Source organism: Crocuta crocuta, unplaced genomic scaffold (assembly GCF_008692635.1).
Source record: "Crocuta crocuta isolate KB4526 unplaced genomic scaffold, BGI_CrCroc_1.0 scaffold170, whole genome shotgun sequence".
NCBI classification, from domain to species: Eukaryota; Metazoa; Chordata; class Mammalia; order Carnivora; family Hyaenidae; genus Crocuta; species Crocuta crocuta.
The window spans coordinates 9,216,107-9,241,258 of record NW_027527853.1 but is presented as its reverse complement, the minus strand read 5'-3'; the positions used below and the strand labels follow the sequence as shown (position 1 = coordinate 9,241,258).

The following is a 25,152-nucleotide window of genomic DNA, read 5'->3' as shown; positions in this document are numbered from 1 at the left end:
TTAGAATAAAACATAACTTTTCCTAGTTGATAGGCCCTTATTTTAAAAGCTCTCTCTGAGACTACTACTCAGCAATACAAAGTAATGACCTATTGATTCATGTAACAACCTGGCTGGGTCTCCATAGAACTACAGAGTACTATATATGTATATATGTAGAATACTAATTATATATAACAGAGTTATAGAATATTATCAAACTTTTACCTTGATTATTTCTGGGTGCTGAGTTAAAAAAATGATATACTCAGCATCTCTGTAGTGTTCAAGTTTTCTGTTACAAGCATAAAAGATGTTTGCAATCAGAAAAAGAATAAGATTATTTAAATTTAAAAATGGGGAGGGGGCACCTGGCTGGCTCACTCAGTAGAGTATGCAATATATATATTTTTAACTTCTTTAAGTAATCTCTGTGCTCAGCCCGGGGCTCAAATTCATGACCCTAAGATCAAGACTTCCTGCTCTTCCGACTGAGTCAACCAGGAGACCAGAACATAGAACTCTTGATCTCCAGGTAGTGAGTTCAAGCACCACCTTGGGCATAGTGCTTATATAAAAAATACATATACGTACATATATACATACAATGGGGAGGGATATATAGTCCCCAAGCAGGCACAGTCACTGGCTTTTCTCCCAGATAGTAATAAATACCAGAAATGCAGGGCAGCCCATTCCTTCAGAAACCACTCAGAAGCAAGAGGGCCTTCGAGAACCCCTGAGAGCCTTGGTTTCCTCCTATGCACAAATGGAATGATACAAATTGAGTTAACATGTGAAATGTTGTAACAGTGTCCTTCACATACTAAGTATTCAATTATTTAGAAATTATCCTTTGCTATCTCTGGTTCTCTGGGCAACCCCTCCTCTGGGAGAAGACACAAGGAAGGGAATTGGGACTAAAGCCATGCCCCTTCAAGGAGAACTGGACCCAGGGAGGGCATCTCCAAGCACAGGGAGAGATCCTACACAGGGAAGCCTGGGCAGAGACCCCTCATCCTATGGCTACTTTCCCCTTTCTTGACTGGGGTGGGGGTGAGGTGAGAAGGTGGGGACTGGACTTGTTTCTCATGGGACCCACAGCCCAACTCTTGGGCCCAGCTGCCTAACCCACAGGCTAACTTACTCCCTATTATATTCCCTATCACACTCCCTGACTTCTACCCATAATTAAGCCAGATCCCAGACGTCCTCCATGAGCCCCTTGCCCCAACCTTAGACACACAGAAGCAGCCTAAACCAAGTCCCCACCTGTAATTGTACAAAGTCAGGCTCACTGATGCTGGGCAATGAGGGAGCCTCACATGTCGAGGGTGTAGGGGTTGCAGAATCCCTCACCCCAGAGTGCTTGCTTATAGGACTTGAGGGAACTGTGCAATTTGTTCATCCAAAATTGCAATAAAGCTGTGTTTGGCTGGCTGAGAACAAAGTAGGACTGGGACTGGGGTCCGCCACCAAGTGGAGCCAGGGAACTAAAATGTTATGATGGGTGTGGAATGTCATGTCCAGAAACCCTTTATTGGAGTGGGCGCCCAGGTTGGAATCCCTGAATATTCAGTCAGAGTAACTTAGGTGCCATGGCGCTGGTCTGGTCAGTCAGTAGATCTGATGAGTTTAAGCCCCACTTTGGGTGTAGAGAATACTAAAAAAAGGTAAATAAACTTCAAAAAAGTAATTAAGGCCCCCAAGGCAATGGCGGGGTTTCCTTCTTACTGGTAGGATTTCCAACATCAGAGCTTCTCAGGGTTGTGATTGTAGAGACCTAAGTGTTTCGGGAAGAAAGCAGCTAGGGGAGGGTGCCTGACTGGTTTAGCCAGAGGAGCAAGCAACTCTTGATTTCCAGTTATGAGTTTGAGCCCCACATTGGGTTATAGAGACTACTTTTTAAGTTTATTTATCTACTTTTGAGAAAGGGGTGGGGAGGGAGAGAGAGAGAGAGAGAATCCCAAGCCGGCTGCGCACTATCAGTGCAGAGCCCTGTGCTGGTCTCCAACCCAGGAACCCTGAGATCGTGACCTGAGCTGAAATCAAGAGTCAGAGGCTTAGGGGCGCCTGGGTGGCTCAGTCGGTTGAGGTTGAACATCGGACTTCGGCTCAGGTCATGATTTCTCAGTCCGTGAGTTCAAGCCCTGCATCAGGCTCTGAGAGCCTGGAGCCTGCTTCAGATTCTGTGTCTCCCTCCCTAGCTGCCCCTCTCCCACTCACACTCTGTCTCTCAAAAATGAATAAACATTAAAAAAAAAAAAAGAATCAGAGGCTTAACAAACTGAACCACACAGGTGCCCTGGTGTAGAGATTACTTAAACTTAAGTGTAAAAAAAAAAAAAAAAAAGCAGTTTTCCCTTTCTCAGAGGGGGGTGTTCTGACCAGGGGGCTTCTGTGTCTGCCCCACCAATGGCCACAGACTTTGCTTTCCTGATGGAGCTCATTTTTACCTTCTCAAATGCAATCCACCCACACCAGCATCCTCCAGGTCTCCTCCAAGGAGAGGGACTGGCACCCCACTCCCCAGGACTGCAGAGGAGTTTGGAAGCCACTTTCTGAGGCTCTGACTCCCCAGCGCTTGTGGCTGCTGCCTCCGTGTTGGGCTGCGTGAGCCCCATGCTTTTGGGTTTCCTCTTGCTCCGTGTCCCGCCCTCAGGAGGGGACAGTGGTTCTGCCTGCAGTGACCCCACCTGCCTCCTTCCTCTTTGATCTCATCGCCTATATTCCAGACATACTGACTTGCCTCTGGTCTTTGCAAAAGGTTGATTGCATGTTCTGATCTCTCCACTAGGAAAGATGTTTGTGCGGCTGGCGCCTCTAATCATTCAGGCTCAAATGTCACCTCTTAACCCGATCATATCACCCATTGCTGCCCACACATTCCAGCTGCTGAAACACTTGTATCTCCTTCACGACATGTGTAGGCTCAGAATCCTGGGGCGCTGAGGGCCTTATAGGATGGGTCCTGGTGGTGATGAGCTTGGCACAGCCACTAACCTCCATGGCTCCCTGCTGCCCTTGGTCACCCACTGAGACAGTGGCTGCACTTTCAGTCAGGTGTCTTGGGTCTCAGGCTCTTGGAGTTCCTGCTGCAGCTCTGGGCCAGCCTTGGAACCCTCCCCCACCTCCATCTCCTTATATGTCCTGTTTCAAGGGCCCTAAGCAGATCTAGGAGTCTCATTTTTAGACCTCAGGGCCTGGGATGTGCTGCCAAACAGGAGACAGGGTCCTCAGCTTTCAGACTCCCCTGCTGTGCCCTCCTAACCCAAGTTTACAAGTCAAGGGCCTGAAGTCTAGGGCAGATACTTTCCTCAGGACCCCACACCACCCTAAGAAGTGGAGAGAGGGTTTGGAGCAGTGCACCATTAGAGAGAGCTGGGTTGAGGCAACACCAAGATGCACCAACATGGCTGTCCCATCACCCCAGATCCAGACTGTGCACAGCTGTCTGGCCGGAATGGGGCAGATCTTTGCTGCTGGACCTGCCTCCACTCCAGGGCCTGTGCAGGGAGCAAGGGCTGGCCCGAGTGCACCTAAGCTCCTTCCATCCTGGGCTGTGGAGGTTGGCATGAAGGATGAGGCTGCAGGACAGATGGCTACTGAGGTGGAAGAGAGATTTCCCCAGCTCCACCCAGTACATGTAGGTACCTTTCAAGTGAGGTATTCCAGGAGTGGACTTGGACATACTGGGGGACCTAGATTGGGGCACTATGCAGGGCTCCTTGGCATGTAGCTCATAGTATGGTTCTGTAGGATATTACCTAGGGTGGGCAGAGGGTCTGTGGGTGGGTCTGAGGGTTATATAGGGTTTTGCAGGGGTGAATCAACAAAGGAATTGCTTCATTTCCTGAGCTGTATGAATGATAGACAGCATTCACTGAGTGAGATGGCACCTTAGTGGAGGGCAAGCCCCTGGGGATCATTCTAGGTTAGAGGATGTCATGGGTACTTGGCTCATTGGGACTTCTAGGGTCTCTGGGCAAGGTGTGGAAATTATAAGATCTTTTGATATAACATTGAGGTATCTTGCACAGTGCATGGATGAGGGAAAGGGGCAGAAGATCAATTATCAGGAGGTTTTCAAAGTGGGGGGCATGCAGGGAGTGAGCCTTAGGATAGACATGTGGCCACAGGAAACCTTAGCAATCCACTGGACCCCCTCACCAGCAGCCACTGAGGGGCCTGAACATTCCTGGGCAAGATGTCGGAGTCTCTGCCTAGCCTTCCTATCCCCAGCCAGACCCACAGAGAGTCACAAGACCACTGGAGGGAGGAGTGAGACAGTTTAATTTAGAAATAAGCTTTGGACAGTGTCCTGATCAGACGGAAGCTGAAGGGCCCAGCTTTGAGAGAAAGGCCATTGTGGAGAGTAAGGGCCCCAAGTGGGGAGGGAACAGCATGGGAGCTGGTACGGAGATGCCGCAAAGCTGGTCCTGTGCTCAGCAGGTACTGGCAGAGCCTGAGGAGACAATGGGGGTGAGGTCCTCACAGACATGGTCACTACAAGACAACCCCTCAGCCTCCGGAGACTCCAAGGCTGGGCTGGCATAGGACTGCCCCACCTTACACATGGCATAGCATTTAACAACCCAAATACTGTGGCCACCCTGCCTGAGTGCCTGGAAGCCTCTCAAAGAAGCCGAGGAAGCCCCCGTCTCACCTGGAGTGATGAGTGGAGTGGCTCTCTCAGGTAAGGGGCTGAGAAAGGAACACATGAAATTAGCATCTCCCCTTCGGCCCTTATCCCCCACCAAGATTCCTGGTGCCCCCGCCACAGGGCATTGTGGGGCTTTGTGCGGCTTTGTGCTCACAGCTCCAAGCCTGTTTGTAATACTCTCTTTCTGCCCTGACCCCACTTGAGCACATGTGCCTCTGTCTCTCTCTCTCAACATAAATAAAATGAACTTAAAAAAAAAAAAAACCAAAAGAACAATACCAAGGGTTATAGCTTTCCCTATTTGGGGTGATTTGGAGCTGATTATCTGTGAATGACAAATCTGACTGCAAGCTCAAGGGACAGTCAAGAGGCTCTCCTCTTCCTCTAAATTGCAGAACTTTACCCCCAAATAGGTGTGCTTAGCTCCAGGTGCATACATACACTAGGGGCCCTATCTCACCTGTGCTTCTTATTGTATTTGCATTTGCATTTTCCACCTGTGAGAGGAAGAGATGGTCAATGCAAAGAACCTGGGGAGCCTGGGCCCCCTCCCTCCCTCCCCCATGCGCTGCTGCCAGCCCACCACTCACTCAGAGCTATCAAGATTCCAGCGATGCACAGGAGCCCTCCAACAATCATCCCACCCAGCTGCAGGCTTTCCCAGTCTGGGGGAGCAGAGGGAGTGAGCTGGCACCCTCCTGGCTCCGCTCCACTCATTCAAAGATATTTATCATCACCTGCTTGTACAAATGCACTTACATTCCAGGCAACAAGAAAGACAAGCCAGTAAATAGTTATACTGTATAATGTCTGGTGGGAACAGCACTAGGGAAAAAACATAAGCAGAAGAGCACAGAAAACGAAGGAAGGCTTTTCTGAAAGGTGGCGTTTGAGCTGAGGCTAGGGGGAGATGAGTGTGTAGGGACACTGGAGGACAGTGCCAGGCCAAGGAAGAGGAAACCTGCCTGGGGCACTGTGAGGCCGAGAGCTGGGTGCTGGGGAAGGCAAATGAGAGAGTCAATGGAGGATTAGGTGAGATACCTGGGGACCCAGTGGCCTCCAGCCCCTCCCCGAGAAATCTTTCTAAATATCCTGTGGGCACCTTCCCTCCTTGCTGGTATGAAGTTCTCCCAAAGATCATGTTGCAGGTTGGCCTTTCACTCTTTTCATAGACCATGCTGAGTCTGCAGTCCCCAGTCCCAGCCCCATCTTGCTGCTCTTTCTTCATCAGCCCTCACTAAGCTCTAGCAAAGAGGTCTAGGATTGACAAAGGTAGGGTAGGGGTGGGGGGTGAGGGATATCAGCTCTTACCATAATAGAAGGTACTGTCTTTATCTGTGGGAAGGGGTGGAGGGGAAGAAGAAGAAAGAATTAGGACCAGAAGCAGGAGGCAGCGTGTGGGGTCTAGAGGGAAATTGTGGGGCAGCAGCAGCAGGGCAGTTTGGGGCCTTACTCACCAACCAGGTCATTGGCTTCCAAGGCAGGCAGGCCTGGGTAGGAAAAACAGAGGGATGTGGTATTAAGTCGTGACTGGACTCAAAATGAATCAGCAGGCAGGCCCTCAGCCCAGGGGGCAAAGATGAACCAGCTTCATGAGTAGGGGGTACCCTAGGGTCACCAGTTCCCTTCCTCCCACCTTCCCCACTCCCATACAGCCCTGGGATTTTCTCTCTCATCCCATCGGCTTGCGGCCCCTCTGCAACTCACCCTTCCTGCTATTTCTCCTGCTTCCTGCTAGTCTTTCTTGCATTTGAAATGGGATGGTGTGTTGTTCTCTTTTTACCCTCTACTGAGAAGCTTCCTACACAGACCCTGGCCAACGCCCTGTTAGGGAATAGGGAAGGCTTCTCTCTCTCTCTCTCTCTTTAAAGTTTATTTGTTTATTTTGAGAGCGAGAAAGACTGTGAGTGGGAGAGGGACAAAAAGAGAGAGGGAGGATCCCAAGCAAGCTCTCCGTTGTCAGTGCAATGCTCAGTGTGGGGCTCAAACCAATGAACTGTGAGATCATGACCTGAGCCGAAATCGGACACTTAACTGACGGAGCTACCAGGTGCCCTAGGAAGTGCTTCTCTCTTTATGCCAACAGATGGTTACGGTTTTCCAAAGTTCAATTAGTTAGGACAGCTTTTGCAATATCCACTTCCTAACTGTATTATTATTTCCTTAGTGCTGCTCTTTAAATTGACAGTTTAAATGAAAACACATTTGTTCGACATCAGGCCCCCTTTGGGAGATGCTGCCCTCGTTTTCACTGTCTTGGTGGGAGGGTGAGTGGCAGCAGGTTCACTTCTGGGGGAGGGGGTACTCACCTGCCAGTGTGAGAAGGCCCCGGGTCACTCTCTTCATGACACACCTTGAGGGCAGGGCTGCAGGGGAGGGTGGCAGGCTGGGGTCAGAGAGCCCTGACCTGCCCTAGGCTCACAGTGCCTGGGGCAAAGAGCCAGGGCACACATCCCAGTGGTGCATTTGGCTCATGAGGTGGTTTTGGGAAAGTTACTAATTTCTATTTCCTCATCTAGAGATGATGATGGTAATGACTAGTGGAGTGACATATATTGAGCTACTACTATTAAGTACTTAGAACAGTGCTCGCACATAGTAAGTGATTTGTTAAAGTCTTTGTTGAAGTCGTTAATCAGATGCCTGACCCTAGGTCAGAGGAGCGGAGCTACTGTTTTAACTCAGGTTTTGGTGGCTGCCTTCCTAATCCCCACTTAAAAGGCGAAGGCAACCTGAGCTATTTATCCCAAAGGTCTGGGCCTCAGGCACTAGCAGGATGAATTCCAAGATAGTCTCCGCAAAGGGCCACCCTGGACTGAGCAGCAGAGGAGAGCAGCTGAGCAGGTGAAAGGTGGTGGTGGAGGCAGGTGAGAGCCGCCCACCCCAGCCCCAGCCTGGGATCTTGCTCCATGGAAGCCTCAAATTCCACTCTGAGTACAGACTGCTAATGGCAGGAAACTGTGTGTGGATGGAACGATCATTACTCCTTTCTTCTTTCTCCTTGGAGTGAGAACTATCTATGTCCCTATTTACTAGTTCAGAGGGTGGCTGTTTCCTTGAGATAAGACCCCTTCCAGCTTTCTGCATGTTGTTAGCTGCAGGCAAGCATAGAGATTGTCAGCTGTTGCAAACTGAAGCCATGTTTGTTATCTGCTGGGCCCAAAGGGCTGGAACTCTAATGCCCTCAAAACCACTGATCAGCTGTGTGACTCAGTGGGTTACTTAACCTCTCTGCGCTTCAGTGTCCTGTAAAATGAGGATAATTAATAGTAACTGCAAAAGGTTATGATTGAATTAAATGAGTCTATATGTGAAGCCCAAGAATAATGCCTAGCACATAGTAAGGAATGAAATGTGTTAGAATAGACAAATACATAGCCTTTTACTTGCTAGTTGGGATGCTGCCTGATATGTGAATTGCTTAATAGAGCCAATTTGATACATACACACACACACACACACACACACATACATACATGGGGTCCTTTTGCCCTGAATGGGAGAGACCATTAATGTGCAGCTTCTGGACATGGGAGTTTGTCAGCTTTTAACAGTCTCCGAAGCGAGCCCTCCTTTGGACTCATCCCCCCTCGCCACCCTGGGATTCCTCAATATTGAGGGTTGCAACTCCACTCTACATACTCCTTAGCCAATGCCTGGCTTCTGTTTCCTCCAGCCGCTAACCTACCGTCCATATGACGGTCATAGAGTAAGCAGCCTCCAATCCTCAAAACCCTCAAAAGTGGATCCTGTTACTGATGATACCTAGGCATCCACCACCCCTTCCTCAGACAGGTACCTCCTCCACCCTCACCCTTCTTCCCCTACCCTTCCACTTAGCAGCCTTGAAGTCCTAGCAGATACTTGCTTACCTGAGAGCCAGGTGCAGAAAGCAGGTTTAGAGAGGCTTCTGGGGCTGTGTTCAGTGCAGGTGGGTTCCGGCTCTTTAAACCCAGCAGCTCCGCCCAGGGCAACAATGCCATCAGGCAGGAGGGAACTAGTCAGATTCCTTGAGTTTGCTGTAGCTCCTTCTCCCTCCCCCACCCCCCAACTCTGTGTGCTCTGGAGACAGCTTGTCTTGCCACACCCCATGCAGAGCTGAGCTCCTGGGGGCCCCAGGGCCATCAGAGGCTAAAGTGGTGGTGCTAGAGAGATAGGCTGGGTTTCAGACCTTTCTCTTGAGGAGAAGGTGGGGTGAGCTTTTTTAGCTCACCTAGATCCTAAAAGAGGGGTCCACATGGGGCTGGGACACAGGATGTTTCTGGGTTCTTGTTCCAGCAGTGGGGGTTCCAGGACTTCTGTGTAGGGTGTAATCCAATCAACTAGGAGCCAGGGACTAGCCTGAGGCTCCATTTGCTCAGTGATCCCCTTGCTTTTCCCTGGACTGGGTATTTATTTTATTTTATTTTATTATTTTTAAAACATTTTAATGTTTATTTATTTTTGAGACAGAGAGACAGAGTGTGAGCAGGCGAGGGGCAGAGAGAGAGACACACACACACACACACACAGAATCGGAAGCAGACTCCAGGCTCTGAGCTGTCAGCACAGAGCCCAATGCGGGGCTCGAACTCACGAACTGCGAGATCATGACCTGAGCTGAAGTCGGACGCCCAACTGACTGAGCCACCCAGGCGTCCCTGGACTGGGTATTTATAGAGGGGGAGGGCTGGGGCTGATGGCATCCTTCAGGATCGCCCACCCTCTGACCAGGCTCCGACACCCACTTAGCCCAGGGAGACTGATGGCTAGGATTAGAAACCACCTTGGCTTAGGCCCTGGTTTCCTGCCTACTCCACAGAGTGTGGGGCAGGGATGGTACCAGGAGGAGGACTGTCAGCTCCGGCTGAAGAATGGGCTGCTTCCTTCTGTGCACCTCTCTTATCTGCCTCATGTGCTGCTCCTCCACATGCTTTTGGCCTTTGCCCTTGGCCCTGGATGACCCCAGGACTCTGTTCTGCTCTTCCTCCTCCCCAATTCCTCTCTGTTTGCTGCTTTTACCAGTGGATGGTGATCTAAAGGCAGGACTGTTGCCTCCCTTAATCCCAATTGCCATTCATGGACACCAGTATAGATTTTGACTGAATTGAATCAATGAGGACAAGAAGCCACCAGAGGCTCCCAGTGCTGGGGTCAGGGGGAAAACAAAGACTTGAAGGGCAGGGGAGGGAGGAAGGGGGAGGATATTCCTAGTGTGAATGTCACACCTCTTCATGAAAACCTTCTGTGGTGCTCCCTGTCTTCAAGATTCAGTTTCTACAGAGTTCAAGAGCTAGAGCTGACTCCCAGCCTGCCATTTGGTTAATGGGTGAGATGAGGTAGCTCCTTCATCATTCTGAGTCTCAGTTCCCTCTCTTCTTCTTCTTTTTTTTAAAGGATTTTAGTATTAAAAATTTTTTTAAATATTTATTTTTGAGAGAGAGAAACAGAGCATGGATGGGAGAGGGGCAGAAAGAGAGGGAGACACAGAATCTGAAGCAGGCTCCAGGCTCTGAGCTGTCAGCATAGAGTCCGACGTGGGGCTCGAACTCATGAACCATGAGATCATGATCTGAGCTGAAGTCGGACCCTGGACCGACTGAGCCACCCAGGTGCCCCTCAGTTCTTTCTCTTCTAAAATGGAATTAATGACAGGACTTCCCTTAAGGTTTGGGGTATAGATCCTGCTCTCAATATGTATTTGTGGAATGAATGCCCCCTAGGCCCAGCGTGAGAAAGTTTGTTAACCTCAAGATTCAAAAAAACCATTAATTGCACATACTTTGGAGTCAAATCCAGGCTCTGTTAGTTAGTTGCTATGTGCACTTGAGCAGCTAATTTACCCTCTTCCTGCCTATTTATTCATCCATAAAGTAGGAACCATGACCGAGCCTATTCTGAATGTTTGTAGTGATGATGACATGTGATTGTGCTGCTCAGTTCACTGTAACTATAGTTGGGAATGGCCCTGATAGCCACACAGAGACATCTGCAGCATAAGAGAAAGGGGGTCTTCAGTACAGACACCCCCATGAAGAAACCACATTCCAGAGAAGAGAAAGGTCTTTCTCAAGGTCACACTGTGCCTTGGTAGCAGAGTGGGGTTTCAGCCCAACTTATCAGACCTGTCAGTTGAGTTCTCCCCCGTCAGGCTCCAGGGAGGAGTAAGCAGCAATGAAGCAGGCATTTGTAAAAAGGGGACACTGTAAGTCCCAGGTGCCCTTTTTGCTTTGGGAGGTCTCCAGGAAATATTAAAAGGATCTCAGATCCACTTCTCCAAAAGGCTCTAGCACTTTTGCCCTACCCTACAGCTTCTGCCCTCTTCAGGAATCCTCCACTCCCATCTGCCACCATGAGATATTATCATCTTTTTTTTAAAGTTTATTTGTTTATTTTGAAAGAGAGCTAGAGGGAGAGAGAGCGAGCTAGGGAGGGTCCGAGAGAAAGGTGGAGAAAGAATCCCAAGCAGGCTCCACAGTGTTAATGCAGAGCCTAATGTGGGGCTGGAACCTAGAAACCATGAGATCATGACCTGAGCTGAAACCAGGAGCTGGACACTTAACCAACAGAGCCACCCAGGTGCCCTAGAGATATTATCGTTTTTAACAGGTTGAAAGAAAACTTCACCTTTACCTGGTGGTATTGACACTAGTCTAAGGTAAGGGAGGGGTAGGTTGAGCCTGGGGCAGAACCAGGGAGAGGGAGTCCAGCTGCCTGTGTGTGACTTGTGCAAGCACAATGGTAGGTCACCACCTCATCTTTTCCTTTTGCCCAAACTGGCTGTAAGTGTAAGGTGCCCCGAGGCTGAGTAGTGCATCTGTCCCATCTGAGGGGCCTCACAGGCCGGCCATTTACTCAGTGGCAGGCAGCAATGCCTTCTCTGCTGGAAGTGGTATAAAGTCAGTTCCCAGGTTAGTGAATTTATCTTCTAAGAATTAAAACCAGTACTTATGAATGGTCATGAAACTGGGTGTTGAAAGCTTTAGAAGTTTTGCATAGTAAGAAGTGTTTACTAAACTGTCTTTTCATTCATTAGGAGTGTTTAGGATGAACAGTTGCCCTCTCAAATGAGAGACTGGACTGGCAGTGAAGGCTGTTTTCAGGAAATCACCTTCAAGGAGGGCTGGCCACTTGCCCTGATTCTTGGACATGCATTCCTCATCAGAATCTCTGGAGCTATCCATGTGGGTCTGATTTCTTTTTCTTTTTTTTAATTAAAAAATTTTTTTTAACCTTTATTTTTGAGAGAGAGAGAGTGAATGAGCAGGGGGAGGAACAGATAGAGAGAGGGAGACACAGAATCAGAAGCAGGCTCTAGGCTCTGAGCTGTCATCATAGAGCCTTTGCGGGGCTCAAACTCACGAACTGAGAGTTCATAACCTGAGCCAAAGTCAGATGCTCAACTGACTGAGCCACCCAGGTGCCCTGGGTCTGATTTCTTATCTACCAAATGGGAGAGCTGGGTAATAAGCAACTGAGGCTTCCAGGAAAATCACACCTCAGGAGATGAAAGGCTGAGAGGAGTGGGTGAATGAGAGCCACACTTAGTTGGGTAGGTGCAGATGAGATCCTGGAGGTACTAAAGATGAGAGAGAGAGAAAACTGCGATGCAGCTCTGAACACTTTCTTCCCCTTCTGGAGTCAGTGTTGCAAAGAATTATAAAGGGCCTTGTGTGGAAGTCTGTTGCCAAGAGTGGCTGCCTGAAAATCAGCACTGACGCTCAGGGTCTCGCCTCTGCTCATGTCAATCACTGCCACAGCTCCTCACAGCTCCAAACTGCTTTTCCCTTTCTGCAAACACTAACTATTGCTCTGTGAAAAAGAGATGCATCCTCAAAGCCATTCACTTCCCTGAAGAAAGGTAATAAAATAGGAATTATCTAGGATTGACCAGAGGTAAAATAAAAAGGAAGTGGCTAGTATCTTGCCTGGCACATAGTAGGAGTACAATATGTTTTTTCCTACCTTCCAAGATGGAATGAATGTCACAGACCTCAAAAGGCTGAGATTGTCTATTTCGAGGGCATCTGGTAGAGTAGGGAAAAGACCCCATTCGTGAGGAGAGAGGTTACTCCAGTTGTCTCCAATGTTTCATCCCTTTGAGAAATACACACTAAATACCCACTTCCTGTGCTCTGTCTCCCTCAGAAATCCCCCACCCTCCTTCCCCTCTCTCTGCATTTTCAGCATGTGCCCCTATATATGTGTTCACAGTGCTGGGCTCCTACTGGTCTGGGGCCCACAGATCTGGGGCCTTTGACGATGGGGGTTGAGGGGGTGGAGCTAGAAACACAGCCTGTGTGAGGAGGCTAGCGAGAGTAAGACAGGATGCAAGGGCTGTCTGAAGGGTAGGGGCGGTCTGAGAGCTCACTTTTTAGGCGCTAGGCTCAGCTAACTCTTGTGACTTGGGGAGACATCAAAAGGGGTCCTTTGCTGCGGATTCTAAGTGCCTTCTGGGAGAGGGGATAAGGAAATGGTGCGGGGGGGGGTGTCTCACGAAGGGGGATATGTGGGTGTGTGTGGCAGCCAGTCCCCTCGGAGTGTGTAGTGAAAGCTTGGCTCTCTTTGGCCCAATCAGGCCTTCCAGAAATGACTTCTGCGCGTCCAGGAAGCTTCTTCCTAGAGGCCATTCAGTACCAGCCTCCCACTTCGCTCAAAGGACTGAGGAATAGCCAATCAGAATAGGACCGCAGTGGCTTCCAGCCAATCAGCACTAAAGGACGGCTGTTGAGGCCGGGCCGGGGGTGAAGCCACTTGTGAGGCTAGGGCCCAAGCAGCGTGGGCGGGGCTTTCCTGTAGCGGAAGCGGTCCCGCCCACCTTCGCGCAGATTGGCTGCTCTGGTTCTACTGCGTGTTTGTCAAGCAGCCTCCCTATTACGCATGCGCAGTCACTCACGTCGCTGTCGCCCAGTAAAGGTCGGCACTCCGGTCAAATCGTGCCGTGTCTTTGTCCATCCATTCTTACGTTCGCGCCCCCGTAATGGTCACAGTCTTCCCGAAGTCATGGTCTTCAATAACTGGGACCCTAGAGGCTGTGAAGGATAGCTGAGGTGAAGGGACAGGACAGCTGGTGAGCCCAGAGCAGGTAAGGGAGGAGGAAGACAAGAGCAGGGCTGCCTGTTGAATCGGCAGGAGGTGGCGGGCTCCGTGGAATGAGGCCAGAAAGCCGCCAGGGGACCTTGGACTTGGGGAACGCTTCAAACTAAGGGGAAAGTATGAGCCTGAAGACCTGTGCAAAAGGAGAGAAGCGGAAACGGTTGACCGAACTGAGGCCAGGCGGCTTCACTTCTCGTTGACCTTTCATTGGACGGCTGTTAGAGCTCAGGAATGCCCTCCTCGCAGCCACGGGTCCACAGGCCCCTTAGTCCTTGTCCAGCGGCTCCTCCTGCCTCTCATCAGCCAGACTTCGCAGCTGTCTACTTCATTTCCCAGGGGTAGTTGACAGTCAGCACCTTGTAAAATAAACCTTCCCGCTCCCTATCTGAGGTCACCCCCTCATCTCTCTGACACACAGGCCACCACTAAGCACATACGGAACTTCTCTACTGATGTGTCGGCTCCTCGGGCTATGATCCCCTTAAGGGCACGAGCACCCCTCACCCTGGCTGACAGCAGCTTCGGCCACAAGAGCAGCCTAAGTAAGTGCTTGCTACTTGGCAGGCTGTTTTCCAGGACTTTCCATGTATTAACTTATGCCATCCTCACAACAACCTATCTAGAGAGGACTCATCACCCAATTTCAGGACGAGGAGGTGAAGTGAATGGTTAAGGGAAGTTCTGGCCCACACAGCTGGAAGTGGCTACCCACTGGGGCCCAGTGCTGGCTTTTAACCACCACTCTCCACATTAAACTGTGCACTTGATTTATTTTTAATATGATTTTATTTCATTTTAAAAAAATGTTTATGTATTTATTTTGAAGAGGGAGTTTGTGTGCATGAGCTGGGGGAGGGGCAGAAGGAGAGAGGGAGAGAGAGAATTCCAAGCAGACTCTGTGCCACTAGTGTTTTAATACAATTTTAAAACAGTTCTGTTGAGAAATGATTCACCCACCATACATTTACCCCATTTAAAGGGTACAATTTAGGGGTTCCTGCTTAAGATTCTCTCTCTCTTCCACCCCCTATCCCTCTCCCTCTGCCTTTTTCCCCTGCTTGTGCTCTCTCTCTCTCTCAAAAACTAAAGGGATACCTGGGTGGCTCAGTTGGATAAGCATCTGACTTTGGCTCAGGTCATGATCTCATGGTTTATGAGTTCCAGCTTTGCATCAGGCTCTCTGCTGTCAGTGCAGAGCTTGGAGCCTGTTTCTTCAGATCCTCTGTCTTCCTCTCACTCTGCTTGTGCTCTGTCTCTTTCTTTCTCTCTCAAAATAAATAAACATTAAAAAGGTTTAAAAAAATTAAAATAAAGTGTACAATTCAGTGGTTTTTTAGTATGGTCACAGAGTTGTACACATTATTTTAAAAAATAGATTTATTTTTGATGTGTGTGATTTTTATGCAGATAATGTCTAAATTGTTTTAAATTTGTTTTTTAAATTTTTATTTTTATCTTTTACAATTAATTAAGTTTTAGAAAGAGAGAGTGAGAGCAGAGGAGGAGCACAGAGAGAGGGAGAGAGAGAATTGCAAGCAGGTTCTGCACATGGTCAGGGTGCAGAGCGCTATGTGGAGCTTGAACTAATGAAACTGTGAGGTGATCTGAGCTGAAATCAAGAGTTGGTCGCTGAGCTGACTGAGCCATCCAGATGCTCCTAAAACATTTTTTAAAGTAGGGGCGCCTGGGTGGCTCAGTCGGTTAAGTGTCCGACTTCAGCTCAGGTCATGATCTCACAGCTCGTGGGTTCGAGCCCCGTGTCAGGCTCTGTGCTGACAGCTAGCTCAGAGCCTGGAGATTGTCTTCGGATTCTGTGTCTCCCTCCCTCTCTGACCCTCCCTGCTCGCTTGGTCTCTCTCTGTCTCTCAAAAATAAATAAAAAATATTAAAAAATAAAAAAAAATTTTTTTAAAGTAATCTCTATACCCAGTGTGGGGTTTGAATGCACAACCCCATGATCAAGTGTCACATACTCTATGGGCTAAACCAGTTGGGCACCTCTAGATATTTTGAATCAGTGAGTGTACTTTTTATTTTCACTAGGGTACCAGTTGTCAAAAAGTTGGTATCACTAAACATGTACTATGTATGCCATACTTTTCAAAATAAGTTAAAGGGATTCTTGGCTGGATCAGTTGGTAGAGTGTGAGATTCTTGACCTTGGGGGTCATGAGTTCAAGTCCCACTTTTGGGGTAGAGTTTACAAAAAGAAAAAAAAGAAAAGAGAAAATAAGTTATAATTTGATTTTACAACTTGCAAAGTATTTTCATTCTAATATAATTACTCGATATGTATTTAATAATTCGACACATATTTTGAATCTCACTATAGTTTTGGCACTTTACCAGGAACTGGAGGTTCTGAACCAGGCAATACAAAACTTCGGCCTTGAGTGGCTGACATCACAGTGAGGGCAGTGAGTCAGAAAAAGAAATAGATGGTACAGTATTTCAAGTACCAATTGACAGGTATAGTGAAGACACATGAAGTGGCTGAGATGTAGAGTGATGGGGAGAGAGATAGCTTTATTAAGACTGGTAGGCCGGAATTGGTCAGTGATAGGAACATACGTTTAAAACATTTCTATGCCACAGTCATAAATTTCCCTTTGCTACTTTTTTTCTGGCTAAACTGAGCCAATGAAGTCAAACATATACCCAGATTTTAGATTAGAGCATAATTTACAAAAAGGGTTTCTTATCTAGAGCCCGTGGCTTTCATTCCAAGAAATGTCTCTCCATCAAATCTGTTTATCTTGTTAAAACAAGACAACAGGCCCCCATATGGAGATACTTATGCTAAGCCACATCACCAAACTTAGACTTAATTTAATTACAGTTTGACTCCGAAATGGAATCTTAAACCAGTCAATCAGGAATTACCTGATCAGCACTAGAGGGGTAATCTGCCTGATAGACACCTGTCATCTCTTAAAGGAAAGTGACCTTGACACAGCCAATCCACCTTTTGCTAGTATAACTTTTTTGTTCCCTCTCCCTTCTGTCTATAAGTCTCTTCTTTCACCTCAGATCTCCTTTCTTTCTACTAGATGGGATGTTGCCAGATTCATGAATCATTGAATAAAGCCAATAAATGAGATCATTAAAATTTACTCAGTTGAATTTTTTTTAACAACTTGTCTCTTTATATAAGTTAGTTATAATAAGTGTCTGATAAGGAAAATTACTTAATTATTTGCAGTATTAGAATAAAAGAATGTTTTTATTGGCACTGTTAAAAGACTAAATGAGAGACCAAAGACACTGTGATTGGAAAGGGTCTGCATTGAAGCTGGTTTTAGTTCTGTGTTTGTTAGCATAGAATGTTGACAATGAACGTCAGTAGTTTCTAGAAGCTTGTCTGTCAAGTTGAAGAATGCATTGAATTTGTGGCCTCTTGAAATTTAGATTCAAATGCAATCAAAGCTGGACAAAGTCTTTGTTGTCTCCACTGCATTAGCTAATTTAAAAACCCTGAAACATTTTGCTGTCATTTGTTATGCAGTTTTACCAGTACACAAAGGAACTTGATGTTTTGTTCTACTCCAATCAGACTACAAAAGAGAATAAGGAGTACCTCCAAGCAACATTTACCAAACTAAAAGGAACTATTGAGAAATTGAAGTTCAGTAAACAATGAGAAATAAATCATATTTTAAAAAACTGAGGAGCAGTTTTAACTTTTTGCCTGTAATGCGAAAGTAAAATGCTTTGTAGTTTGATATGTAAAGTATTGAGAGCTATTAGTTCTTCAAGGTTTTAAAAAACTAGTAAAATATTAATATATTAACTTCTAATGATCAACATTGGGATTTTCCACAGTGAGGGTGGAAGCCATCCCCTCCACCACACAGCACTCGGAGAACCAGTTTTCCTGCTAGAGGTGGGTGGAATTTGCTGTGTTCTACTCTTTCATCCAGGGTGACTGAGACCTTCTAGGCTTCTAGGTCTGGGTACGATGGGGTACACAGATCTCAGTTCCATTTCTAAAGGGGTACACCTGCCTTGAAAAACAATGTTATTTCTGAAAACTGAAGTTGTGTGAACCTGATGGCCAGGAGCGATGCCTTGGGTGTGTTCCTCCAAGAACAGACACATCTGCCCCAGAAGACCCCCATGGGCAGATCCCGGAAGTGGAAGCTGAAGCTCCAGCAATGCCGGAAGTTCTCTCTAGGGAAAGAACACAAAATCATTAACTATGTTTGTTTGAAAGTTTGTATATATATATATTTTTTAAGATTTTATTTTTAAGTGATCTTACACCCAAGGTGGGGCTCGAACCTACCTTGATCTCGAACCCAGAGATCAAGCCTGGCATGCTCTACCAACTGAGCCAGCCAGGCATCCCTGAAAGTTTTTATTTATTTGGAATGACAAAACAGAACAATTGCAAATCTAGAAAAGTTGGCAACAAAAATCTTAATACAACAGATTTTAAAATTAATTGTCAAAATATGAATTTTACTGGGAACATTTAACTACATAAGCTTGCCACTACTTCATCTGATATTGATTTCAAATATTTAAAATTAGTGTATATAAAATTAGAATAATTTCCATGAGAGAAAGAAGATAACAAAGCCTTCTAGCCTGATTAACCCACTCTTCTAAAAACATTTTTACTGATAATTTAGAAAACTTACTTCTAGCTTTCACAATGTATCATTGCTAACGTCTTGTAAAAGTTTTGGGTGCTGTCAAATTTGGGAAAACCTCTACTGAGTGTTTTTTTATGCATGAGCAGCCAGATTTCAAGGTGTTTCACTTTTTTTTTTTTTTAATGTTTATTTATTTTTGAGAGAGAGACAGAGCATGAGCAGGGGAGGGGCAGAAAGAGAGGGCGACACAGACTCCAAAGCAGGCTCCAGGCTGTGAGCTGTTGGCTAGACTTGAACTCACAGACAATATGATCATGACCTGAGCTGAAGTCGGAAGCTTAGCCCACTGAGCCATCCAGGCCCCCAGTTTCATGTTTTCTTGTTTATCTTCCACTCTTCACCATTCTTTGAATTGATGCTGGGTGACCACACTGGAGGTTTGCTCCAGAAGCCTTGGAAGGGACTCTGGGAGTGTATGTGGGGAGGGAGGGCTCAGGGGGACCAAGAGGGCCTTGGAGAGCGAGGAAGGGGTCTGTGTGGAGCCTGGATGGTGTGTGAGAGGGAGGTCTGGCTAAAGGGGTAGGGGGACAGGGTATGTGTGTGTGTTGGGGGGGGAGTCCCATCATAGGGAGGAGACCATGGTGTGGGGGCACACACTAGGGCAGGGCTGGAAGCAGGGCAGTGGCCAGAGCTTGGAGGGATCAGACTTGGGGTGGGGGCTTGGGACCTAGGCCAAGATCGCCTGAGCTTGTGTGGGTGAGGAGCTTGGAATGGGCGAGGGTAGGGAAACCCTGGAGAGGGGGGTGGGGCCCGGAGGAGGCCCAAGTGTGGGTGGAACTGGGTATGGGAAAGGGTTCAGGCCCTGAGGTGGGGAGTTGTAGGTGGGTCTGCCCTGGCCTTGGGGAAGGTCCTGGATGTGGGGCCTGCAGACTGGAGGGTGGATTCCAGAGCCTGTGGAGTAGCTAGGATTGGGAATACCGAATTTAGAGGTGATCTGACTGTGGAAGGTGTGGAGGAGGGGGTCGGGATGTGGGCATGGGTCAGGGGGCTGGTGGTAGAGGGTTTTCTGGCTGTAGGCGGAGGCCCTTGGTATGTGAAGCTGGGGTGTGGGACCCCAAGCTTAAGTTTCAGTAGCTTCAGTAGCTCAGAAATGTTCCCACTAGAACTGTTTGTTTTTCAGTGTTTATTTATTTAGAGAGAGAAAGAGAGCCAGAGCATGCAAGTAGGGTAGAGGGGCAGAGAGAGAGGGAGAGAAGAAAATCCTGGGGCGCCTGGGTGGCTTAGTCGGTTAAGGGTCCGACTTTCACTTAGGTCATGATCTCGCGGTTCGTGGGTTGGAGCCCCGCGTCGGGCTCTGTGCTGACTGCCAGCTCAGAGCCTGGAGCCTGTTTCAGTCTGTGACTCCCTCTCTCTCTGACCCTCCCCTGCTCATGCTGTCTCTCTCTCTCCTAGAAATAAATAAAAACATAAAAAAAAAAAAAAAAAAAAAAAAAAAAAAAAAGAAAATCCTAAGTAGGCTCCACACTGTGAGCACAGAGCCCAACACAAGGCTTGATCCCACAAAACATGAGATCATGACCTGAGCAGAAATCAAGGGTCTGTTGCTTTAACTGACTGAGCCATCTAGGGGCCCAGGACTGTGTTTGATTGAAACCCCAGAAACAGTGTAAATAACCATTGGGCAGAGAAAGATAATTACAGCATTTTGTTGGTTAGAACTTTATTCGGCAGTGAAACCAGTGATTTAGTCATGGATTAAGATAAATACCAGTGTATTGAATGAAAAAAGTTGTAGAAGATGCTCTTTATATATAGTTCAAAACTGTATATGTAGTAAAGCAATAATGAAAGCATTAGAATAGATAATAATTTAAAAAGTAAGGGGCACTCGCGTGGCTCAGTAGGTTAAGCGTAGGACTGTTGTTTTCGGCTCAGGTTATAGAGAGCCATTTCAGGCTCTGCGCTGAGCCTGGAGTCTGCTTGAGATTCTCTCTGTCTCTGCTCCCCACCTCCCATAAATAAACTTAAAAAAAAAAAGTGCACAGTTCAGACTGGAGTTTCCTCTGAAAGTGAGGAACGGAGTGAGGCCTTGTGTGCACGGGGAGACTTCACCTGCTTCAGTAATAATTGGGTCTGTTAAAGTTGACCCAGTGCCGCTTGTTTGACTCCCGGGCTTTATGTTGTATGAGAGAATCAAGCAGAGCACAGGTAGCAGAGTGAAGCAGTTAACGCCTGGCAGGAGAAGGCTGTGAAGGAGCAAGGGGACTGGTAATTTGAGGAAGGACTTCCAGGTTTTTCACGGGAATAGTACAGCTGGTGTCTGAAACGGGAATAGAGGGATTATTCTGAGGACCGGCAGCTGTTGTTTGGACAGCCTGGACTTGACGAGGAATGGAGGGAATGTTCTGAGGCTAGCAGCCATAGGCTGGGCAGGCCAGACTTTATGGAGAGGGATCCAGAGGAAGAGGTAGGGCTAAGTGGTGTGGAGGGACAAGGAGGCACAGCTGAGGGGACAAGACATTTGAAAGCCACAGTAGCCAAGTCTCACATCTCAAGTCCTGTAGGGTCTCTCATGATATTTAATTAGAATTTAATTAAACCCAATGGATGACTTTAGAGTCACTGCCCATTTTACAGACAAGAAACTGAAGTCTGGACTCATTCAGTGAATTTCCCAAGGCTGGTCTGACCCCAAAGTCCCTGGTCTTAGCACTGTTCAGTACCACACTTTGCAATATTAACTCACTGGCTCCTCACAACAGCGTTATGAGGTCGACCCTATCAGTATTCTGTTTTATAGGCGGGGAAGTGGAGGCACAGAGAGCCAGGTAGTAATGGAAGAAACCAGAATTAGAATCCAGGTCAGGTCTCATAATCTAGGCCTCAGGGCCAGTAACAGTGGCAGTGCTTGTTAAAGAAAACTGAATGTGGCCAGGGGGTGACATGCGGTAGGGAGTGCACGAGGAGAAGAGCAGATTGGACTTGGGAGTTCCCATTTCCCACCTTCTATGCCCTCTGCTGCTAACCCACCCCGAATTCTCCCAGAGCCTGTGAGTGCCCGCAGGGAGGCAGGGCTGGTTGTACTGATGAAGCCGTGAACTGAGCTGACTGCATGGGGCAGATGCATTCGAACAGGTCCTGTTGTTCATCAGTCCTGCAGGGGTCTACACTGAAGCAGCACAGGAGAGATTATTGGGCCTTCCAAATTCACAGCTGTTTATCAGCCTCGGTGGGACCGCCGGTGGGGAGAAAATCCACAGTCGGTTTTGTTTTCTCCTAGGCAAATGCTATAGATGTTTTTGTGTATGAAAATATACATTACGTATATGGGAGAGAAGAGGCAAAGATTCACCACGAGGAGTGCAGGGGTGAAGACACCATGGCAGCCAGGTTTGGAAGCTGGAAAATGGGGCAGCACCCTCACCTGTCCTGGGGAATGCCAGAAAGGACTAGGAATTACAGTGCCCAGGACCTTCTGAAAGTGGGTGTTCAGACGTGCTGGAGAACTGCCTGAAAGTCCCCTTGAAGGTCAGGCGTAAGAGTTTTTCCTGGTGCAGGACTCTCTGTCCTGGCCATTCTGTATATCTGTGGCTCTGAGTTCCTTGGTGTCACTTTCTTGGTCTGACTGGAAGTCTCTTTCCCTCCCTCTCGCTTCCCCTCATCCCTCTGGGTCTCTGAGTTGTTTGCATCCTTATTTATACTGTATCTTTGCTACATCCAAGTGTCTCTTAAAGCTTCCTTACACCTGCTTGTCTCTGAAATTTCTGGGACTCCAGATGTTCTGTTTTAGTACCCTCCAGGCCAGGCCCAGCAATTCACCCCTCGGATTACAACCCTACTAAGCATGAAGCCAGTGGTTAGCTCATTATTTTACCTGAGCAGGGCCCTTTCCGGGGCATGGCCTCTGAGTCAGGCCAAGCAAGGTGTGGGATCCCAAGGCAGTTTTCATTTGTGGGATATGGGGCAGAGCCCACCCCCAGTTAGCCACAAGGTGGCAGTAGAGGACTGTTGCAGCATTATTCTTTTCCCTACTGCACTCTTACTGTTGAGACACTGCAGGTTAGGGAGAGTAGATTTGGGGTGTCAGTAAATTTGTTCAAACCTGAAGTTTTCTTTAAAAATCATGACAAGCCCACCAATTCTCATGACATTTAAAGGGTTTGTAGAGTTACTACCGTGCTAGACGTTCCTTGTTGAGCCCCAGTTTCCTTTCCTCTAACCTGGGGATAATAGAATAATCTACCCAGTGGAAGTAATGCGAAATGAGACCTGGTACAGACTTAGTGCTCAATGACTTTTGAGTAACTTTCCCATCACATGCTCGGATCCATTTTCACCACTGGCTGGTGCTATTCCCTTGGGTCAGTGTTCCCACTGGCACCCTGGGGCAAGACCATCCTTGATTTGACCTGGCTGGTATTTGGGGTGGGAAAAACTTGTCTTCGTAGTGTCTAGGTGCCTTAACAACTATACCTAACTAACCACTCAGTATCTGAATATGTGTTTCTTGAATCATTGAATATATCTTATCTATCAAGAAATGTACAAAAAAGAAACATTTAAGCATTATATTTATCTAACCACTGTATAGATGGAAATGTCTGTCTTTACCTATCTACAAAGATAAACGTGTGCATTTTTGCATATTTTGCTATTTCTCCATCTGGAATCAATTTTAGCACTATTCTGTACTTTTTCTTCATGTTGTCAATATTTATGTAACCACTATATTTGTCTAACCATTCTACATATTTATATATATTTTTTGCCAAACCACTCTACAGCCTTCCAGTCTTCTGTAGGAAGGTATTTGTGTAATACATTTCTTGGAGAGTTGGCACATCAGATTTCCTCTATGTTTATAAAATGTTTTATATACTACATGCTTCATATCATTGATGTGTACGCACCTTGCCAGTGTTCTTTGTGAGGACCTTTTTTTTCTTTTTTTTTTTTTTTTACTATTTACTTATTTTAGCATGAATGGGGAGTGGTGGGCAGAAATGGGGGACTGAACATCCAAGTGGGCTCCCTGCTGACAGCAGTGAGTCTGACTTGGGGCTCGAACTCATGAACCATGAGATCATGACTTGAGCCGGAGTCGGACGCTCAACTGACTGAGCCACCCAGGTGCCCAGTGAGGACCTCTTCTGAGCAGACTGCTGCTTTTGGTCATTCTGAACAGCCATCTTCTGACCTGGTAGCCACTCTGATCCAGAGTTTGTGGTTACAGGTTACAGTTACAGGTTACAGCCTGGGGAAGTAATGGTGAGCCTTAGTTTCTCATCAGTAAAATGCGCTTAAGAGTTAGGATTGTGATCATTATTTGACACTGAGGGATTAGTAGATAGATTTTTACATGCCCCTCAAAATTCATCTGTTTAAGTCTAATTCCCCTTTGTATTTGGAGATGGGGCCTTTGGAAGGTGATCAGGTCATGAGGGTAGGGCCCTCATGATTGGGATTAGTACCTTTAGACCCCCATGTTTCTGGGGTGGCTGCTGGGATGCAGTGCAGTGAGTGGTCGTGCTGAGCAACTGTCTGTGTGACCATTCACCCACGCCCAGTGGTCCTGGTGGTGGTGCAAGGCAGAAGCCATGGGCAGAAAAGAGAGAGAGACTGCAGAGAACTCCCTTGCCCTTTCCATTGTGTGAGGAGGACACACAGTCAAAAGACCGCTGTCTATGAACTAGGAAGCCAGCTCTCACTAGACACCAAATCTTCCAGTACCTTGACCTTGGGCTTCCTAAAGAAAGAAATTTCTTTTCTTTTTTTTAACATTTATTTATTTTTTGAGAGATAGAGTGAAACAGAGCATGAGCAGGGAGGGTCAGAGAGAGAAGGAGGCACAGAATCTGAAGCAGGCTCCAGGCTCTGAGCACGCATTCAGCATAGAGCCCGACACAGGGCTTGAACCTACCAACTGTGAGATCATGACCTGAGCGGAAGTTGGATGCTTAACCAACTGAGCCACTCAGGCGCCTNAATCTTCCAGTACCTTGACCTTGGGCTTCCTAAAGAAAGAAATTTCTTTTCTTTTTTTTAACATTTATTTATTTTTTGAGAGATAGAGTGAAACAGAGCATGAGCAGGGAGGGTCAGAGAGAGAAGGAGGCACAGAATCTGAAGCAGGCTCCAGGCTCTGAGCACGCATTCAGCATAGAGCCCGACACAGGGCTTGAACCTACCAACTGTGAGATCATGACCTGAGTCGAAGTTGGATGCTTAACCAACTGAGCCACTCAGGTGCCCCAGGAATTTCTGTTGTTTATAAGTCACCTATTCTGTGGTATTTTTGTTATAGCAGCCTGTACAGACTAAGTGTCCATTTTGGCAGACCCTAGAGTAACAGTCCTATTAGTGAGCTCGTAACTTTANACGCATTCAGCATAGAGCCCGACACAGGGCTTGAACCTACCAACTGTGAGATCATGACCTGAGTCGAAGTTGGATGCTTAACCAACTGAGCCACTCAGGTGCCCCAGGAATTTCTGTTGTTTATAAGTCACCTATTCTGTGGTATTTTTGTTATAGCAGCCTGTACAGACTAAGTGTCCATTTTGGCAGACCCTAGAGTAACAGTCCTATTAATGAGCTCGTAACTTTAAAAATAATGATTTTAGGNGGGTGCCTGGGTGGTTCGGTTGAGTGCCCGATTTCAGGCCAGTTCAGGGTTTTGAGGTTTGTAGTTCAAGCCCTACATCAGGCTTGCTGCTGTCAGTGCAGAGCTCATTTTTCATCCTTTGTCCCTCTCTCTCTGCCCCTTCCCACTCTCAAAAGAAATAAACATTAAAAAAAAATGACTTGGGGGCTTGGGTGGCTTAGTCGGTTAAGCAT

General features: G+C 47.3%; 1 protein-coding gene and 1 long non-coding RNA gene across 2 annotated transcripts; one reads left to right on the top strand and one right to left on the bottom strand.

The window, feature by feature from the left end:
• Positions 1-4,255: 4,255 nt before the first annotated feature.
• Positions 4,256-8,694, bottom strand: FXYD4 (FXYD domain containing ion transport regulator 4). Its single transcript, XM_077780123.1, has 8 exons — positions 8,515-8,694; positions 6,952-7,008; positions 6,100-6,132; positions 5,954-5,977; positions 5,233-5,307; positions 5,103-5,139; positions 4,646-4,683; positions 4,256-4,444 (listed from the first exon to the last, which is right to left on the bottom strand). The coding sequence occupies exons 2-8, from the start codon at positions 6,986-6,988 to the stop codon at positions 4,425-4,427; spliced, it is 264 nt and encodes an 87-aa protein (XP_077636249.1). The 5' UTR covers positions 6,989-7,008; positions 8,515-8,694; the 3' UTR covers positions 4,256-4,424.
• A 4,826-nt stretch (positions 8,695-13,520) lies between these two features.
• LOC144244794 (uncharacterized) lies at positions 13,521-17,361 on the top strand. The gene is made up of 3 exons (XR_013339073.1): positions 13,521-13,706; positions 14,136-14,259; positions 17,223-17,361. It is a non-coding gene; the product is annotated as an uncharacterized LOC144244794 (long non-coding RNA).
• Positions 17,362-25,152: the final 7,791 nt, after the last annotated feature.

What these genes read in the sequence shown, in the direction of transcription:
- FXYD4 (XM_077780123.1), bottom strand. Translation starts at nt 6,988, where the DNA reads ATGAAGAGAGTGACCCGGGGCCTTCTCACACTGGCAG. An exon ending in GGGCCTTCTCACACTGGCAG is followed by an intron (nt 6,133 to 6,951) that starts GTGAGTACCCCC and finishes TTTCCTACCCAG; the next exon opens with GCCTGCCTGCCTTGGAAGCC. An exon ending in TGGAATCTTGATAGCTCTGA is followed by an intron (nt 5,140 to 5,232) that starts GTGAGTGGTGGG and finishes TTCCTCTCACAG; the next exon opens with GTGGAAAATGCAAATGCAAA.